The sequence below is a fragment of the Accipiter gentilis genome, chromosome 24, assembly GCF_929443795.1.
Source record: "Accipiter gentilis chromosome 24, bAccGen1.1, whole genome shotgun sequence".
In the NCBI taxonomy this organism is placed as follows: domain Eukaryota; kingdom Metazoa; phylum Chordata; class Aves; order Accipitriformes; family Accipitridae; genus Astur; species Astur gentilis.
In genome coordinates this window covers 14807450-14827849 of record NC_064903.1, presented here as the reverse complement: position 1 = coordinate 14827849, position 20400 = coordinate 14807450, and the positions used below count along the sequence as shown (strand labels likewise).

The 20400-nt window shown below is 44.0% G+C and overlaps 1 protein-coding gene across 5 annotated transcripts in view; it reads right to left on the bottom strand.

Annotated features, from left to right (window-relative positions):
• The window catches only part of SLC6A14 (solute carrier family 6 member 14), a 60603-nt gene that overhangs the window by 3058 nt on the left and 37145 nt on the right, over nucleotides 1-20400 (bottom strand). Inside the window, exons 5-10 of one of the 5 annotated variants that reach the window (XM_049827522.1) lie at nucleotides 5795-5930; nucleotides 4903-5035; nucleotides 2868-3008; nucleotides 1573-1801; nucleotides 1363-1488; nucleotides 1153-1271 (exon numbers count right to left, since the gene is read on the bottom strand). The exons of 3 other annotated variants lie outside the window; for them this stretch is intronic. In XM_049827522.1, the coding sequence (XP_049683479.1) occupies nucleotides 1153-1271; nucleotides 1363-1488; nucleotides 1573-1801; nucleotides 2868-3008; nucleotides 4903-5035; nucleotides 5795-5930 (884 nt within the window). The remainder of the gene's footprint in view (nucleotides 1-1152; nucleotides 1272-1362; nucleotides 1489-1572; nucleotides 1802-2867; nucleotides 3009-4902; nucleotides 5036-5794; nucleotides 5931-20400) is intronic. One more of the 5 variants, XM_049827526.1, reaches the window with a different exon arrangement.

The following is a 20400-nucleotide window of genomic DNA, read 5'->3' as shown; positions in this document are numbered from 1 at the left end:
CTTTATGCAAATAAAACAAGTTGCGTTGCTCAAGCCAGTTTAACTAATCACCAGTCTGAGTTTCTGAAGTTCCCAGTTCTCTAGGCTAAGTACACGTTTCTGAACATTATTTCCTTTAAAGATCTCTATGTCAAGTGGAAAAACACATCCGACAAAATACTGTCGATCTGTATATCAATAACAAGATACATGTGTACACAAAGTATATATAGACAGCTGAGAGCAAAATGTAAATTTGGAACTTACTGTATTAAAGCTGATGCCAAAGGCTTAACACTGAGCTACAGCAACAGCTATACCAGTTATCAGTTCTGGTAGGCCTGTATACTCCTACACGCACAAGCTGTCCACGTGGGTTAAACACCGCTTTAAACACCAGCATGCAGTAGCAGGATCACAGAGCAGGAAACAAGCTTTAAGCCTTTTCACACTCTTGTGTTCCAAGACCTTTGCAAGCTTCCCTGCCATCACGTTTGCTTGACCATACAACTGTCTATTCACTCCAATTATCTCCTTCACATTCTCAGTCTAATTGCATATATAAATCTCCATTTCTACATGGGGTCATGGCAATGAACCTTTACATCCTTAAAAGCAATTGCCTCAAGAAGTTTTCACAGTATACTTAAAAATCCTTTTATGCATGTGTATATATGTATGTGTACACACACACACACACACAGGAGAAGTAATCATACAATCTACAGATGCTTGTGAGCTAATAGGTTCTTCTGATGCGAATAGGCCGTTTCTCAAATCCTGTCCTGTTTGGCAGTCAGTTCTGAACAAAAAGATCCCATTGGCATCGATTAGCAGTACCCACAGCACTGCAGACAGGCTGTATGCGTATGCTTGAGATTACACAAAGAATCTCCTGAACCGAGGAGTAATAAATCAGGCTGATGGTTCACAGGCTCTGTACAGGCCTTCCGTTTAAAAGCACATCCCAGTTCAATAATCACAGAAAACCTTGGGTTCTTCAAAGCTTCCCTCTGGGAGTTTCTTATTTGCACGTCCAGGCACACTGGCAGAATTCAAGATTCTCTCAGATCGATCCATGCAAACAGGAACAGTTGGAAAGGATATTTTGACTTGCGTTTATCGCTTGCAGCATAACTAAAGCCACAGCCAAAAAAGAATTGAATGTCTTACCTGAGTAACACAGATAAGACCGAGAAAGAAGAGCAATATGCACACGCCCAGGGTTATAGGGATTCTTAACTTTTTCATCACTTTGGGATATATATCTTGTATGGTGGTTGTAAGTGTTTCTGCAAAGGAAGAAGCGTGGGTTTTGAGCAGCACAAATAAGAAAGGCAATGTTCATTGGAAAGGCCATGGGTTACTTAAAACCCCACTCACCTATGGTGGCAAACTGAGAGTCAAGGCCCAAGAGCAGGAGCATGAAGAAAAACAAGAAGGACCAGAGAGGAGAAACCGGTAACCTGGAGAGAGCTTCTGGGTAGGCTACAAATGCCAGATCAAAACCTGGGAAGCAATGGAAGGAAGGAGGTTATTGTCATGCCTTGGTCAAAGCAAGTCCCAATACTGACAGCGTGACGATCAGCTTACCTGAGTCCACAACCTCCGAGACGGGTCTCTCGGACACAAATGCCATATGTCCCAAGATGGAGAATATTGCAAACCCAGCAAATACGCTGGTGACGCAGTTGGTTACACAAACTAAAATAGCATCCGAGTAGCAGTTGTTGTGGAACTTATTGTACGATGACAAAGCAACAAGCCCACCCCATGCCACGGACAGGGAGTAGAATATCTGGGTGGCTGCATCTTTCCAAACCTACCAGCGAGAAGAACATGGGCATTATTGTATTAACGTACAGTACGTATCAGAAACATTTAAATCGGCCCTCCTGTGGAGGCTCCGGGGTTTTTCTACATTTAACCTAAATATTTAGTACTATTTCATTTAAGTTTTAGACTAGGTGGGATATAGCACGCTGGTGACCTTGCAGTCTCAAGCACAAACAATACCTTCTATGATCTCTGAAGGCCACATCCTGAGTATGTTGCCAAATACTCTAAATGTTACTGGGCTAACCCTGAAGAAGAGCTTCCATTCATTCACATGTGTGGGTTCTTGAGATATGAATCTTGTCACAGTGCCAATGAATAAGGAAAACCAGGGCAGGGTTGGAGGAGTGAGAACTTCCATGTGCTCTCCCACTTGTGCTCCTCACACCGTGACCCACACAAACCACTTCTGCCTCTGCTGCAGCCCCTTAGCTGGCGCCAAAAGCTTACATAAGCCACCAAAAAGACATATTGCACTCAATGTCCGCTTTTGGTAAAACTGAACTAATGTTGGCATAAGCCAGAACAAAAAAATCCAGGCTTCCATTGTGAAAGGTGCCCTTCCCGGTCCACCTAACTTTCCAAGCTAATTTCCTGGGCAAGGCACAGCCTGAATTTCAAACTCAGCGGTCCCTTCAACCTTCTGATAAAGTCCCTTGAAATTATCAGTAACCAAAGCAAGTGGGAGTGATGCAATGAGAGCAACGCTTGATCCAAGAGCAAGACCTTTCTGAGCAGGCCTTGCTAGCATGAAACTCCAGCATGTCTGCAAGAGCTGCTCAGAGGCAATACCACAGTTGTCATCACTGTCTGCTTTGGCAGGGACGGGGCAGAGGGTGGCTGTTTTTTTAGGTTGAGAGTATCTAGAATAGGGGCTTGGACTTCCGATAGAGCTGGGGGTTGCTGAAAAAAACAGAACACAGCTGCAGATACAAAATGCAGGGCAGGACATGAAGAAGCACCTGACTGAATAAAAAAAGTTGCTCTCTAAGTGACAAGCCCACAGAACCATAGAAGTGTGTCACGCTTCTGGGGATGACACTACCTCTCACCTCTGCCTCCATCAGCTTGGTGATGTTGGACTGTCTCCCAATGTAGTATTCGATGCCATCCAGAGCACCTTCCAGGGTGGCACCTCGCACCAGCAAGATGAGCAGGATGACGTATGGGAAGAGCGCAGTGAAATAGACGACCTGCAGAAAGAGGGGCAGGGTCACGCATTAGAAGCAAGGGGATGCACAGGCCTTGGTGCAGTAGGAATGACCAGGTTTTAGGCTAAGGTACAAATGAAAAACAGGTGACCAGGGAAGTGAACACAGGTCAAGCACTAAACCATCAGGCTTAGCCAGTTCTGGAGCTGCATTCCAGCAGAAGCAGAGGACCCAAGCCACATATCCACTTTTTAGATAGCACTTGACCAGTTTCGGAAATGTGTTTTCTGACATGATTTACTACTGTAGCAAGGCCTGGACTCAACTACCCCAGAGGTCTCTTGCTAGGCAATGCTTCTATCAAATGCAAACTGAAAGCCAGTCAAAATTAGATGATCAGGATGGAATTATTTCCTGCTGAAACTTAATTAAAAAAAAACCAAAAAACACAAAACAACACAAAAAACCCCACCCCAAACCGAAAAACAACACAAACAAACAAACAAAAAATACATGCTGGAAGCTTTCTTTACCAGGAACAAGGACTTTTAGGTTCTCTCAGACACAGATCTTTTTTGTTATTTGTCCACCCAATTTCTAGGACGATGGGATCCAGGCTAGAAGCAGGGCTAAGCAGTGCTATTATCATGCAGGCTATATTCAACAATACTCTTGTCCCTCGAGTCTTAGTTTCAGTGTTACGCAGACAGATAATTGACCTGGTACTGCTGGTTACACCAAGCCATAGCATTGCACCATCGTATGGCAAGTCTGCCATTTCTGAAGACCTCCTTCATATTTGCCCAGAATAGTCAATTCTGTCCGCTATTCATCTTTGCCTTGTTCCCGTCTAGCTAGATTCTTCTGAGTCTTACCTTAGTCCTCAAAGAGGCTTACCTTCATGCCAGAAGAGAAGCAACAACAGGAAGAGCCAATTGCCAGGAACCCAAAGAATGCGAGTTTAAGAGGAGCCATGCGGCAGAACAACTGTGGCTGGGAAAGCACAGATACTCCACCCTGAAGCGCTGAGACGGAAGGCTGAAAGCTCCAAATAAGAAGGAGAATAGGAGGAGACATCAGATTGAGGAAAGGAAGACAGGCAGCAAGGAACCATGGAAAGGCACAATGACAGAAGGAATCAAAAGGAGAAAAAAAAAAAACCCAAAAACCAGTGCAGGAAGGGTGAGAGAAAGAATGAAGGCAACAAAGGCTGAAGAAGTGACCGATGGAGATGCAACATGGGGTAAGTAAGAAGTATGGGGAGGAAGGAACTAAACCAGGAAAAGGGCCTCAGGCAGGGAAGAAAGGAATTCATCCTGCCTGAAGTCTGGAGAAGAGCCAGCCTAGCCCAAGGAAAACTCCAGGCAGCCATGCTCCAGCACATGGAAATGGGAGCTCAGCAGAGTCAGAGCCTGAAAACAAGCACCTATGGACCTGCTCCCTAAAAGCAGCTTGAAATCTTGAGTACAAACAACATTTCACAATCTGTCAGGAACCTGCACATGCACATTTGTTCGCTGGACTTGACCTGTATTGTCCAAACATTTCAACTAGTCTGGAGGTGCAAATAATTACCGGGTGTTCCCAGGGTGTGTGCACGCATGTGCAGTCACATGCACATATCCATCATAACAGGCCAGGTGACTGCCAAAACTCAGCTGGAATCACCTGCATGACAGCAAGATCCTCAAATACATGGCAGCCCTGGTGGAGCTAAAAGACCCATGTGTTAAGTAATTGCTGTGTAATCAGCACCTTACTCATATTTTATGTAACAGTCACGAAAGCCAAAGAGCAGAGAAAAGGTCTAATGCCAAGCCCAGTAGAGGGTAGTGGGTTACGACTGCATACTGCCTTGTGCTAATCTTCCCTGAGTCCAACTGACATTGGAAGAGCAGGATCAGGCCAAAAGACTGCTACTTGCTCTTCCTCTTACCTTTCCAGAAGATTTTATTCCTTTAAACAATGCAGCTCCAACTATCATCCAGGACAGGAGGAGGCAGAGAGCCAGATACCACACGATGTTACCAGTCTCGTCCAACCCACTCGAGCGCTGAAGAGCCACTTTACTGAAAACACAAAATGCTGCAATGAGAAGAGGGTGACAGCAGCACACAACCCTCCCCTTCAGCTACTTCTTGAAGGAAAGAAGTGTGCTGGTTTCTGTAGATATTGCAAGACCCTGCAGCAGCTTTCATGAGCGTGCAGTTAGAACTGCATGATTGGCATTGAAAAATTTAATATTTAACTGCATTTTCCCCCTCTTTTTGGAGTCTACCAGCCCTCAGCTCTCCATACATCTTCCAACAGGCCTACCTCAGCTTTTTCATGTTAACATGAAATTCTGATGGCAAGAAAAGAGCCCACGAGAAGAATCAGTTCCCAGGAACCCAAGGAACATGAGGCAAATTGAAACCATGTAGCTAAAGAAATTGCAATTTTGCAACAGGCCCAGATTCAGAATAAAGTGAATAGATTTTGCACAGTAACTCCTGAAAAAAGTGTATACTATACATAAAGATGCTAAGTAGCCCCTATCACGACTCCAGAGATGAGGGCTTCTTTAAGCTGTAGTATTTTTCAGTTTGCTACAGGTTGACTCATTTGTTTCTCTCTCTCTCTCCTTTTTTTTTTTTTTTTTTTTTTTTTTTTTTAAGGGCCCATACTCATCAGTTAAATTTTAAGTCCCCTCTGCACAGATTTGCATGCCCACCTCCCTTGGCTAGATTGGTTCTGGACAGCAAGAGAAGACAAAAATAAAAGATGCATTCAAATCCACAATGCATAATAAATGCATTTTTAGCAATTTCTTTAAAATATTTACTTACTTCCAGTATTGCTCACTGGGAAATTGCACTGTTTTGTAGTTCATGGTGCCATTTATACACGTGAGATTGTTGCTTGTGATGAACGAGTAGTTTGCGTGAATGATTTCTCCATCTAAGGTTGCATTGCAGTCGCTTACTGAAAGCAAGCAAGAAAAAGGGATTGTTAACATGGTGATGACTGTATAAAAATCAGACTATTATAGCAAATGTTTTCTAAAGTGTTACAGCTTCAGTTTGCCTACTAACAATATTTATAAACAAGCCTGATCTATCACTTGCAGCTGTGACTTTGTTACTTTGACTGTAAATCAAAACACCAAGAATGTGGTGTGCTCGGCTCCACCTTTCACTTACTGTCCAGAATACTTGCAAAATTCAGAACTGAGGATAGTTAAGATTGTAGCCTTGGTTACTCTATGAAACCCTTTGTCTCAAACCAAGGTTACACACAGATCATCCTCTAGCAACTTCATCTTATTATGGCAGAGGGCTTACTAGAACTCTTTGAACATTTCCCGGGGGTGGGGGTGGGGGGTGGCAGGGTGAGCACTGTTTGGGTTTTTTGGGCTGGGACTTTTTTTTTTGCCAGAATGCAAAGGACACTATATCAGCATTTTCTGAAAAAGTCTTGTTGAAACCTATTCCAGGACAGCTTCTTCAGTTCAGATTTGTATTCCTCCAGCACTTAGACATTTTGAGCTAAAATATTTTTGTTTAGCCCATAAGCAAGCATCAACATTTTTTTTGTTAAATAAAGCATCTCAACTTCATGTTATGAAACTTATGAATCTTAGGAGAGATTTTCAGTTATGTGGTTCAGAGAGTTACCATTACATTAACACTTTAATAATGTAATCAATCATGATCCTGTCCCTGTACGCACTGCTAACGCAGAAGATGTAGATTAAGAAACAGTATTTACTCATCATATTCTAAATATGTCTAATTCATCATCATAGCTGTGTTTGTGCATGTTTGTTTGGCACGAGGCTGCTTTGTCCAGGGAAAGCTGAGATGCTCTGGACCATATGCGAAAGCAGAACTGGGGCAATTAGGAATCCTGGGCTGCAAATGCTGTTGTTCACTGCACTTTGATAACTCTAATGTGAGTCAGTATTTCCCCAGAGATTTTCAGAGGTTTGCACATTTGATACAGATTCATAGAATCATTTAGGTTGTAAAAGACTTTTAAGTTCATTGAGTCCACCTATAAACCTAATAGTGCCAAGTCCACCACTAAACCATGTCCGTAAGTGCCACATCTAATGGCCTTTTAAATACCTTCAGGGATGGTGACTCAACCACTTCCCTGAGCAGCCTGTTCCAGTGCTTGATAACCCTTTTGGTGAAGAAGTTTTTCTTAATATCCAATCTAAACATCCCCGGTGCAACTTGAGGCCATTTCCTCTCATCCTATTACTTGTTACTTGGGAAAAGAGGCCAACACGCACCTCACTACAATCTCCTTTCAGGTTGTTGTAGAAAGCAACAAGGTTTCCCCTTGGCCTCCTTTTCTCCAGGCTAAACGACCTCAGTTCCCTCAGCTGCTCCTCATAGGACTTTTTCTCTAGACCCTTCACCAGCTTCGTTGCCCTTCTTTGGACATGCTCCAGCACCTCAATGTCTTTCTTGTAGTGAGGGGCCCAAAAGAGAACACAGCACTCAAGGTGCAGCCTCACCAGTGCTGATTACGGGGTGATGATCACTCCCCAGTCCTGCTGGCCACACTCTTTCTGATGCAAACCAGGATGCTATTGGCCTTCTTGGCCACCTGGGCACACTGCCAGATAATATTCATCTGGCTGTTGACCAACACCCCCAGGTCCTTTTCTGCCAGGCAGCTTTCCAGCCACTCTTCCTCAAGCCTGTAGCGCTGCATGGGGTTATTGTGACCCAGGCTTAGGACCCGGCACTTGGCCTTGTTGAACCTCATACAACTGGCCTCGGCCCATCAATCCGGCCTGTCCAGATCCTTCCATAGAGCCTTCCTGCCCTCAAGCAGATCAACACTCCTGCCCAACTTGGTGTCATCTGCAAGCTTACTGAGGGTGCTGTGTGAATCAGCACAGGCAGGACACAGGAACAACCAAAAAACCACAGATGAAATGCAAAGAGTAAGTTTATTTGCATTAATTCACCAACTGGGGGATCCCTGAAACAGTACCTGGGCAGAGGCACACAAGAGGGAAAGCAGGTACCATGGAGCTCTGTCCATGCTAGAGGATTGACAACCCTGCTGTTTTTGCCTGTTTACCAGGCAGGTGTAGTTTACCACTGTGCTTTGATCTTTCCCACAGCAGGGCAGGAATCTCAAGCACGTTCAATAGGGTGCCTCTAAGTCTACCATCTGCCTATGTTATCTAAACACAGATGTTTTACTTGTTAAACACACAAGGATAAACAACAGTTAGAATGATATACGTATTTTTCTACACCCCAAATGCAGGTCACTTAAGCATGTTTATAATCATCCCTCCTTCCCTCCCTCCCTTGGCCTCCAGCTGCAGGCAGGTGGGGTGTCCTGGCAGTGGAGGGCCTGCTCTAGCAGGGAGAGATGAGCAACAACAGTAATAAGAGAGCACCAACAACAGCTAGACAGCCTTAAACAAGACTACCTTTGAGTTAAGAAAGATCCTTATATCTGTGCAGAACCCCTCCCATCTAATATTGTTGAATGGCAGTATGTTGTATGGGGACCAGAAATGACTCCCTGTGAAGGTGGCTATTATCATGGGAAAATAATATTCCCCAAAGAATTTCTTTTTAAACCTCTTAGTATTTATATGATTACACCTAATGGAAGGTTTAAGTGTAGTACAAGGTTGCGTCTTTCAATCACCGATTTCCACCTGAATACATGGAATCTAGCTTGGCCAGTCCCAACGTTCTTCGTGGGCTGCCTTAGTTTTATGGTGGAAAAGAACCCCACACTGGGCAGCACAGAGACATCAGAGTTCACAAAACAAAAACAGTAAGCACAAAAAAGATGCCTCGTTTACCAATGGAAGTGCAACATACAGGGCAACTGGAAAAAAGACCAGTTGCATATACTCCAGTTCCAGGTATTATATTATGGCAAACAAGTGTACAAGCTTCTAGTCAGTGGACTGAATTGATTGCAGCATCTCTTGCTATCCTGGAAGGGAAGGCACATCACGTTACTTATACACTGACAGTTGGGTTGTAAACAAAAGCCTCACAACATGGTTACCCCACTGGGCCCAAGAGGATTAGCATGTACAAAAATACCCTATACGAGGGGCAGATATATAGCAACAAATTTGGCAATAAATACAAAGGTATCCTTTAAATTAAGGCATGTCTCAGCTCATCAAAAAGATAATTCACTTGAACAAAATAATAGGGGAGTAGATGATATGACCTCGCCAAAGTACATGCTCAAGCTATAAATGTGCATGTAGCTTGTGGGCATCGATCAGCTCATACTGTATGCACATGGGACTTTGCTCACAATCAAACTCCTGTGCCTTTACATATTTATAAAGCATGTGCACATAATTGTACTATTTGTACACAGAATTATATAGGCCATGGGGAAAGATGAAACAGGGTCAGTGGGCCTTGAATACCTGGCAGGTCAATTACACGGGCCTCCTGCTCCCGTTGAGGGGCTGGCGATATGTATTTACTGCTGTGGATACAGTGTTGGGACTCTTTTTTGCTAAACCCACCAAATATGTTAATCAGCATAACACAGTTGAAGCATTAGAACAACTTATTCATCAATATGAACCTCCTCAACAAATACTAAGTGACCAAGGAACGCACTTTAGTGGACATAATGTCCAAGATTGGCCTCAAGGGCTAGTGACAGATTGTATATTCCACACTGCCTACCATCCCCAAGCTTGAGTGAAAGAATGAATGGGATGCTGAAGGAAAAATTAAGGAAGCTAACCAGTACTAAAACTTTACAACATTGGAGTTCACATCTTATTAGAGCAGGTTTTTTTGTTAAACAACTGGAATATTCATAATCAAACACCCTATGATCATATTATAACACCTTCAGTACAAAACATGGTGAGGATTGAATTTCTTCATGATGGTATCTCTCCCAAAATATTAACTATAGGGGAAATGGAATTGCTTATATGGATGGACTGCATGGTGGGACAGCAACCGATTAGTCTAGATATGAAGATTCATATAATAACCCTTGAGAATGCTGTATGAGTCTGTACCCCAACTTCTCCTCTTATTTTACATCCCCTGTTGATACCAGATTCTTGAGTTCTTGTATTTCAAGTATCTTCAATGAATACTTGTGCCTTATCTAGAGGAGATAGCATTGGAACAGTGTTATTGGTGTCATGAACCCGACATCAAATTGAAGTTCAGTCTGAAAAAGTGCAAGCCATAGCTCTTCAACTTTGTGGGCAATTACCCCATATCAGGTTATCAAACCCGGAGTAACATTAGCTGAAGGAGCTAATTAGCTGAAGGAGCAATGGTGTATGCATTACTGGAAGGAGATGGCACTCCTGTTTTCCTTATCATAGGTTGGCTCATCATGTTTTGTAGTTTTGTACTACAACCATGTGCCCTGGATACATTTCCACAAAATTAACATGTAAATACTTGGATTTGGTTGGCTTCTACTGTAACTAACTCACCTGCCTTTTGTATTGGTGGAGGATTAACAGCTGCAGATCTTTTGACAACATGTTTCATTGGCATGCCAAAGCCAGTAGCTGTATTACAGAATTATGCTACAGTAAGCTATTTTGATGTTAATGTTCCTTGTTGTTTTCTTTCCAAGTAGGTAACAGCTGTGAGCCAAGGAACATTACAAAATCGACTGGCGGTGGACTATCTCCTTCTTTGACACCATAAACACTGCTCTGCTTTTAAAGGTATGTGTTGCTTCAACATCACTGATGAATCAGCCAGCGTAAAGAATGACATTCAACATCTCCAGGACTTAATGCATCAAATGAAACTATCTACTGGTGGTGCCTGGCTAGCTGAGTGGTTTAATTCCCTGACAGAATAGATGGGACACCTGATTCAAAGCATTATTATAGGGATATTTTTATTCCTTTTTCTATATGCATTTATTTCATGCCTCTGTAAAAAACAACATCCCACAAGCCCAAATGGACACCTCCACCTTTGCCAGCTTCAGCTGAAGCAGTTCCTTGAGTGAGGGGGTGGAATGTGGGATAGTAATGGAAGATTGGTGAGGTAATGAAAATAAATTTATACTTTGCATTTCATCCGTGGTTTTGTGGTTGTTCCTGCATCCTGCCTGTGCTGACTCACACAGATGAACTCGATCCCCTCATCCAGATCATTGATAAAGATATTAAACAGAACTGGCCCCAATACAGAGCCCTGGGGAACACCACTTGTGACTGGTTGCCAACTGGATTTAATGCCCTTCACCACAACTCTTTGGGCCCAGCCATCCAGCCAGTTTTTTTATCCAGCAAAGAGTACACCCGTCCAAGCCACGTGCAGCCAATTTCTCTAGGAGAATGCTGTCAGAAACAGTGTCAAAGGCTTTACTGAAGTCCAGGTAAACAACATCCACAGACTCTTCCTTATCCAAAAAGCAGATCATCTTGTCGTCGAAGGTGATTAGGTTAGTCAAACAAGACCTGCCTTTCATAAACCCATGCTGACTGGGCCTGATCACCTGGTTGTTCTGTAGATGCCGTGTGATGGTGCTCAAGATGATCTCTCCATAACCTTCCCCGGCACTGAGGTCAGCCTGACAAGCCTGTAGTTCTGTGGATCATCCTTCCAGCTCTTCTTGTAGATAGGCGTCACATTTTCTAACCTCCAGTCAGCTGGGATCTCCGCAGTTAACCAGGACTGCTGACAAATGATTGACAGTGTCTTGGTGAGCACTTCCACCAGCTCCCTCAGTACCCTTGGGTGGATCCCACCTGGCCCCATAGACTTGTGTACATCTAAGTGTTGTAGCAGGTCGCTAACCATTTCCCCTTGGATTATGGGGGCTTCATTCTGCTTCCCATCCCTGTCTTCCAGCTCAGGGCGCTGGGTATGCTGAGAAAAACTGGTCTTATTCTTATTAAAGACCGAGGCAAAGGCGGCATTAAGTACCTCCACCTTTTCCTTATCCTTTGTCACTATGTTTTTCCCCACATCCAATAAAGGAGGGAAACTCTCCTTAGCCATCCTTTTGTCATTAATATATTTACAGAAACCTGTTTTATTGCCTTTCACTTCTAGTTGGGCTTTGGCCCTTCAAATTTCCTCCCTGCATAACCTCACAACGTCTTTGTAGTCCTCTTGAGTTACCTGCCCCTTCTGCCAAAAGTCATAAACTCTTTTTTTTCCCCCCCGAGTTCCAGCCAAAGCTCTCTGTTCAGCCAGGACGGTCTTCTTCCCCAGCAGGTCATCCCTTGGCACATAGGGGCAGCTTGCTCCAGCGTCTCTAAGATTTTGTTCTTGAAGAATGTCCAGCCTTCCTGGACTCCTTTGCTCTTCAGGACTGCCTCCCAAGGGACTCTGTCAACCAGGCCTCTAAACAGGCAAAAGGCTGCCCTCTGGAAGTCCAAGGTGGCAGTTCTACTGACCCCCCCTCCTTAATTCTCCAAGAATCAAAAGCTCTATCATTTCATGATCGCTATGCCCAAGACAGCCTCCAACCATCATATCATCTACAAGTCTTTCTCTGTTCACAAATAACGCGTCCAGCAGGGCCTCTTCCCTAGTCGCGTCACTCAACAGCTGTGTCAGGAACTTATCTTCTACACACTCCAGGAACCTCCTAGACTGTTTTCTTTCTGCTGTATTGCATTTCTGACAGACATCTGGTAAGTTAAAGTCATCCACAAGAACAAAGGCTAGTGATTGTGAGACTTCTCCCAGTTGCTTATAGACTATTTCATCTGCCTTTTCATCCTGGTTGGATGGTCTATAACAGACTCCCACCATGATATCTGCCTTGTTGGCATTCCCCCTGATTCTTACCTATGAACGCACCACCATTTCATCACCGTTGTCAAGATCTAGACAGTCAAAACACACCCTAACATACAGGGCTAGCCCACCACCTCTCCTTCCTTGACTATCCCTTCTGAAGACTTCATAGCAATACATTGCAGCACTCAAGTTTTGTGAGTCATCGCACCATGTTTCTGCGATGGCAACTATAGCATAGTTTTACAGCTGCACACTGTCTTCCAACTCGTCCTGTTTGCTGCCCATGCTGTGTGCATTGCTGTAGATGCAGTTCAATTGGGCTATTGATGACGCCACATTTCTGGGGGGAGAAGTCCAAATTCTTATGTGACTGTTCTCAGGCATTTAAGGCATTTTGCCATTTTTTATAGGCAATTTGGTCCGGTCTTTGGTCACATTTTCACCTTCCACTTATGGCTCAGTGTTATATCCGGCCTGGGGAACTGCCGTTGGCTGGTGCATGATCATCTTCTGCGTCATCTGGATTCCCATTGCCGCTATTCTAAAAATAGTTAAAGCTGAAGGAAACCTTTGTCAGGTAAGGGTGCAAAAAAGGTGTCATAGCCTCAAGTCTTGCTTTCCTTGGCGTTGTCAGGAACAGCTGTGCTGTCTTCTCCAAACACGTTCAGTACCCTGAGGTGTTCATTAATTGGATTTTTACACCAAAACACCCCTCTGGTAGTTGCATCAGAGGCAAATTTACCCTACTGTGTTCTGATAAGAAGATAAAGCCTAATTCTCTGGGAGTGCAGCCACACATTCAACGGTGATTTTCATGGTTTCTGCTGTTATTCCCAGAAGCTCTCTCCAGGTTACCGGTTTCTCCTCTCTGGTCCTTCTTGTTTTTCTTCATGCTCCTGCTCTTGGGCCTTGACTCTCAGTTTGCCACCATAGGTGAGTGGGGTTTTAAGTAACCCATGGCCTTTCCAATGAACATTGCCTTTCTTATTTGTGCTGCTCAAAACCCACGCTTCTTCCTTTGCAGAAACACTTACAACCACCATACAAGATATATATCCCAAAGTGATGAAAAAGTTAAGAATCCCTATAACCCTGGGCGTGTGCATATTGCTCTTCTTTCTCGGTCTTATCTGTGTTACTCAGGTAAGACATTCAATTCTTTTTTGGCTGTGGCTTTAGTTATGCTGCAAGCGATAAACGCAAGTCAAAATATCCTTTCCAACTGTTCCTGTTTGCATGGATCGATCTGAGAGAATCTTGAATTCTGCCAGTGTGCCTGGACGTGCAAATAAGAAACTCCCAGAGGGAAGCTTTGAAGAACCCAAGGTTTTCTGTGATTATTGAACTGGGATGTGCTTTTAAACGGAAGGCCTGTACAGAGCCTGTGAACCATCAGCCTGATTTATTATTCCTCGGTTCAGGAGATTCTTTGTGTAATCTCAAGCATACGCATACAGCCTGTCTGCAGTGCTGTGGGTACTGCTAATCGATGCCAATGGGATCTTTTTGTTCAGAACTGACTGCCAAACAGGACAGGATTTGAGAAACGGCCTATTCGCATCAGAAGAACCTATTAGCTCACAAGCATCTGTAGATTGTATGATTACTTCTCCTGTGTGTGTGTGTGTGTGTACACATACATATATACACATACATAAAAGGATTTTTAAGTATACTGTGAAAACTTCTTGAGGCAATTGCTTTTAAGGATGTAAAGGTTCATTGCCATGACCCCATGTAGAAATGGAGATTTATATATGCAATTAGACTGAGAATGTGAAGGAGATAATTGGAGTGAATAGACAGTTGTATGGTCAAGCAAACGTGATGGCAGGGAAGCTTGCAAAGGTCTTGGAACACAAGAGTGTGAAAAGGCTTAAAGCTTGTTTCCTGCTCTGTGATCCTGCTACTGCATGCTGGTGTTTAAAGCGGTGTTTAACCCACGTGGACAGCTTGTGCGTGTAGGAGTATACAGGCCTACCAGAACTGATAACTGGTATAGCTGTTGCTGTAGCTCAGTGTTAAGCCTTTGGCATCAGCTTTAATACAGTAAGTTCCAAATTTACATTTTGCTCTCAGCTGTCTATATATACTTTGTGTACACATGTATCTTGTTATTGATATACAGATCGACAGTATTTTGTCGGATGTGTTTTTCCACTTGACATAGAGATCTTTAAAGGAAATAATGTTCAGAAACGTGTACTTAGCCTAGAGAACTGGGAACTTCAGAAACTCAGACTGGTGATTAGTTAAACTGGCTTGAGCAACGCAACTTGTTTTATTTGCATAAAGATGTTACTGGGACTGGGTACATTTCTACCTCTTTGTTTTTTTGTTCTACAGGCAGGAATTTACTGGGTTAACCTAATAGATCACTTTTGTGCTGGATGGGGAATCCTTATTGCAGCTGTCCTGGAGATAATAGGCGTCATCTACATTTACGGTAAATTATTTGCCTTGAAAATCCATGATTTGACTATGCAATCCCAGGCAGAGTGTATATTAAACATTAATTACCGCTGTAAAGCTTTTATAACTTAACTGGCTGAAAAGCTTTAATGGTTACCACCAAACTGGAGAAACTGCCTGTGACCGTTGCCTTTCTTCTATCCCTTGTGAGGCACCACACCTGCAAGGGAGGCACCTGCTTTACAGTGCACCCTACGCTGGTCTTTCAACAGGAGGAAACAGGTTCATTGAAGACATTGAAATGATGATTGGAAAGAAGAGCCGTTTGTTCTGGCTGTGGTGGAGAATGTGCTGGTTTTTCATTACTCCTGTGCTGTTAATGGTGAGTGCAGATGACTGGATTGTGTTAGTGTGACAGAACCTATTACTTTGATATTGAAGAGGTTTCCATGTGAAGATTCAGGGCTGAATGCCCAGGCCCTATGTATAAAGAGCGGGTATGGCTGTGCCAGTGAAGCAAACTATGTGCTATGTGTGCTTTCCGATACATACCGCTCCTCCTTGGGTCCTCTCCAGGAGAGGCTGGACCTTCGGATTGCTTGCTAGCGAGCTGGGTCTGCCCTCTGAGGAGACACACAAAGCAACCAGATTGTCCATCTTAGCAGCTGGATTATCTTCATTTCCAACTGAGAAAATGTTTTGAAAACCTAGATTTTTCCCCTTTGAGGGGAGTCCCATTTTCAGGACAGATCCCTGGCTTGGGTTTGCTCTTTGGGTTTCCAGCTGTTGCCCTGTCTGAGACCTTTTTATGTCCTGTTATGTGTGTCTCAGTTTTTCGTTACTCCGGCACTTCTAATTGTGAGTGGTGATGGTGGATTGTTGTTACTGTGAGAGAATCCATTAACATCCCAAATCCAGGAGCAGTACCAAGTCACTCTGGCCAGCACATTGCCTTTAATCTGTCCGGACTACAGTTTAAAAAATGCTGCCCCTAAAACATCTTATTTCTGCAGCAATATTTGCCAACAGTTGATCTCAGATTCTTTCCCATCTGCCTGTAAATAGCGGAACATGGGAACATATAAAACATCCAGAGAAAGGTACTGGGCTCATCCAGCAACTTGCATGTTCTCCAACGTGAGATTTCAACAGAACCCAGAGATCACGTTCTCTTTAAGCAGAGATGTGCCTAAAGTGTTAGGGTGCGTATCAGTGTTGTCTTTCAGCCCTGTCCTTCAGTGTTACTGCTTGGCCGTGACTGAACACCAAATCCTGCCCAACGGTTCTTGCACTCGGAAAGCAAGAGGGAAATGTGGAGGATTTGTAGATGGCCCTTTTTTTTAACCAACTTGGAAATATGGTGCAAGTTCAAGTTAGCTGGACAACTGCTTTTCTCTCTTAATCTCTTTGCCATTTTTTATAGGCAATTTTGGTCTGGTCTTTGGTCACGTTTTCACCTCCTACTTATGGCTCAGTGTTATATCCGGCCTGGGGAACTGCCGTTGGCTGGTGCATGATCATCTTCTGCGTCATCTGGATTCCCATCGCCGCTATTCTAAAAATAGTTAAAGCCGAAGGAAACCTTTGTCAGGTAAGGGTGCAAAAAAGGTGTCATAGCCTCAAGTCTTGCTTTCCTTGGCGTTGTCAGGAACAGCTGTGCTGTCTTCTCCAAACACGTTCAGTACCCTGAGGTGTTCATTAATTGGATTTTTAGACCAAAACACCCCTCTGGCAGTTGCATCAGAGGCAAATTTACCCTACTGTGTTCTGATAAGAAGATAAAGCCTAATTCTCTGGGAGTGCAGCCACACATTCAACGGTGATTTTCATGGTTTCTGCTGTTATTCCAGCTGCTTTAAATTCTCTGGAGTATTTCTATCTCTTTCTATCCCCATATCATTTTCTGGAGTTTTGCCTCCCATTCCTCACAGAAAGGAGCAAGTGCAAGATCTGCTGTATGCTCTTCTTGCCAAGCTTTGCCAGAGTCCTGTTGGTCACAGCTTTCCCGGCTTGTTTGACTTCAGTGTCCAGAATCCACTGAACCCAAGGATGTTTGGAATGATTTTTAATAACTTTGTTGATTTGTTTGCCATTTGTTGAGCTGCAGAGCATGTTTAGAGTTACAGCTTTACTGAACTTTCACAATAGCCCAGACTAAGGTAAGACACTAAATGCTCTTTTTCTTGCTTTTCAGCGCATTGTAAGCTGCTGCAGACCCGCTGCAAACTGGGGTCCCTACATGGAATGTAACAGAGGAGAAAGATACAGCCATGTCGTAGATTCCAAAAAGGAAAAGGAACACGAGATTCCTACTGTGTCTGGCTTCGTATACACTCAACAATGAGATGGCCATTTGGATGACAAATTTTTAACCTACGTGTGCTTTTTTTCTTTAATTATTAGAAAGTGACAATGCAAAACAACAACAAGAAAAAGCAAATGAACCCCCTGCCTTTCAAAACCCTGCCCCCAAATGAAAGTGAGCTGTATTATTTATTTTTGGTGCTATATGCTTGGGGAGGAATAGCTAGATTAGACACTGAGATCTCCCCAGACATTGAGGTGGAGAGGGCAGGAAAATGCAATCCAGGCTTCCCAGGCTGATGGACTGGGCACGCTTAACCCCATCCAACCAGTATCCAGCTGGACTGCAGATACGGTTGTGGAAGAGAATACAGACGCATTCTGGTGCTTCCCAGCTACAGGAAATTTGAGCCAAAAGGTTCTGTGCTTGCATGCCCTTATGTGCTATGGGCAGTTGCTACCTTCTGCTGTGCTTTGCCACCCGCAGTGGTGTGAGGTTGGCAGAGAGGTGAATGGGTGTGCTGCTGCCTGGGACCGTAGCTCAGGGAACAAGAATAATTTTGCTCTAAGCCTTGCCCAGTGCTGTGAGGCTGCTCAGGATTTGATGTTGACTACAGTGCGTGTGTATTTTGTCGGTGCATCTAAATACTGAGTGGCAAAAAATTGCCATCACAGGAAATAAGGCCTTAACATGGTGAAGAGCAGGCTTCTTTCTATTTCTCATTATTCCCCTTGGGATCCCCAAAGAGCCATCTTCTGCATCATGCCCCATGCCCAGCATTAATCTGTCTGTAATTCAAAAATCCCATGTTTCCATACCCTGTCATTAGGCTCTGCAGAATGAAATGATAACTTTTGAATTCTGTTGCATCTGCTCTCCTACACTCACCAAGGCTTTACCTATCAGTTTGTTTTCTGTATCTTTCACTCAGGCTTGAGTTTTCCTTTCCAAAGGAGACTCAAAGTGCTTTTTAAAGACTCAGTGTTGTCAGTGTTGCAGTAGAGCCAAAAGAAGCAGAACTTTACCCCAAGTGAAGGTTACAACTGCCTTGTAGTGCTGTTACTCCACAACTTGCTGAAATCATGAGATTATTGAAAACTTAGGAAATTTGTAATGCATTTGGGAACACAGACTTACGCTCCTACCTAGGCAGGAGGGTTCTCTTAGTTTAAGAGAACCTGACTTCACTCGTAATACAGGTGAATTCCTGGTAAAGGAAAAAAGGATCTATGGATTGAATGAATACGTTTTGTGTGCTGAGGAACATCTCCCATACTGTGATAATGCTTCCATGGGAACAGTGCAGCAGGGTTTGTAGCTGTCACTTCCTCTCAGGGCTTTGTCACTCTTTCTGGACATGAAGGAGTGTGGATAGTGGCTTGTTGCCCAAGCTGCATACCTTGGTGTATGTTTTATACTGGTGTTTTTGTGACAAATCAACACTTTATGGCAAATAAAATGTGATTTTCTGTTTTTAATGGTTTTGGAGCTGGAAAATGAGATTTTAGCCTTTTGTATGGAGTTGGGGGGGGGGGGGGGGAAGGAGTTGGTGGGAAGGGAAGTACTATCAACTCTTCTGTGATCCGAAGCCTTTAGGAGATTGAACTGGAAGGATTCAACCTCCAGGAAGCCCTTTCTTACAGAAGTTAGGATCTAGTGCAATAGCCCTGCTTTGGAGTGGACTCAAAAAATACAGAAAGTAATTGAGGAGGGATTTATTGAAAGCACTGTGGGATTTCAGCCTATAACAGAAGCTGGTTGAGATGACCCCTTTTCTGCACTCCAGCTGCTCTAGGGTTGTGGTCTAGCCACGAATCAGCAGAAAACAGTGCTGTCACTGTCCCTAATGTGTGGAGAGTCTGGGAGTGGGAGGAAGGCTGAGCTGCAAAGCTGTTGTGCTCATCTCCCAGTGCATCGTCCATTGGAGTGCCCTAGTGGGCAGCAGTTCATACCTGGGAAGGGACAAGCTCTGGGAAGGAGAGAGAAGTTAAGCAAGTAATGAGTGAGAGCACTCCAAGAGGTGGTAGGGAAACAGCCTGGCCAAACCAGCTTCAGAAAGAATCCAGGAAAGTTTCGGCAAAAGAGATGCTGAAGGCTAATACCAGCCACCTACTGCCTTGCAGGAAACCCCTGCTGCTGCACACAGGGCTCCTTTGAGGCTTCTTCTGCTCTGCACTTGTCTTATGCACTTCTAGGAGCTTGTTTTCATGATGTTGCGCTATCAAGGCCTCCCAGAAGAGTGACAGAAGACCATTTCTTGAGGACTGGGCATCCAATTTTGGTGCTTTCTCCGTTCTCCAAGGTGATAAAATCCCCCAGTTCTGAAGGCAAGGTTTGCTGTACTGGCCCCAGGCAGAGCTGGGATCCCTATCTGTGTGTGCACGTCTAACATCTTCCTGGCACATCCAGTTTCTGTCGCTCTCTTTAGATGAGTTGATTTACCCTTTATGTTGCTGACTACTGGCATCTGCTGAGGAGTCTCAAAGGGTATTTAGGAGTCGGCATTCATATTCCTCACCCATCACAACTCTGGCCTAGCATCTAGGGTTGTTCAATAGCCCCCGAGGATTACGTGAAGAAGTGGTGTCCCTCAGCACTGCTCTAGAGGCAGGTTGGACCCAGCAGACACAGGCATAGTGCTCACCCAGGCTGGTGCCCAACATACTGGTGTCTGTTGGGTTGAAAAAGCAGCAGTGCCAACCGGTGCAGCATTGCTAGTAAGGGAGGATGCTTTATGCTGAGCAGGTGGTCAAAATGCCTGGAGTCTGGGCTTTTTTAGTTTGAGGAAAAAAAGGAGAAATGTTCTGCTTTGGATGCAGCTAAACAGGAGTGAAAGGAAAACTCTTGGAAAGAGAAAAGTGGAAGTGGAAAAGAAGTACATTTCCTTTGGGTTGGCTCAAAACACAAGTACGTTTTCAGTCAGGAAAGAGAGCACAGACGTGCGCGGTTCCAAAATGCCCCATCCATAGTG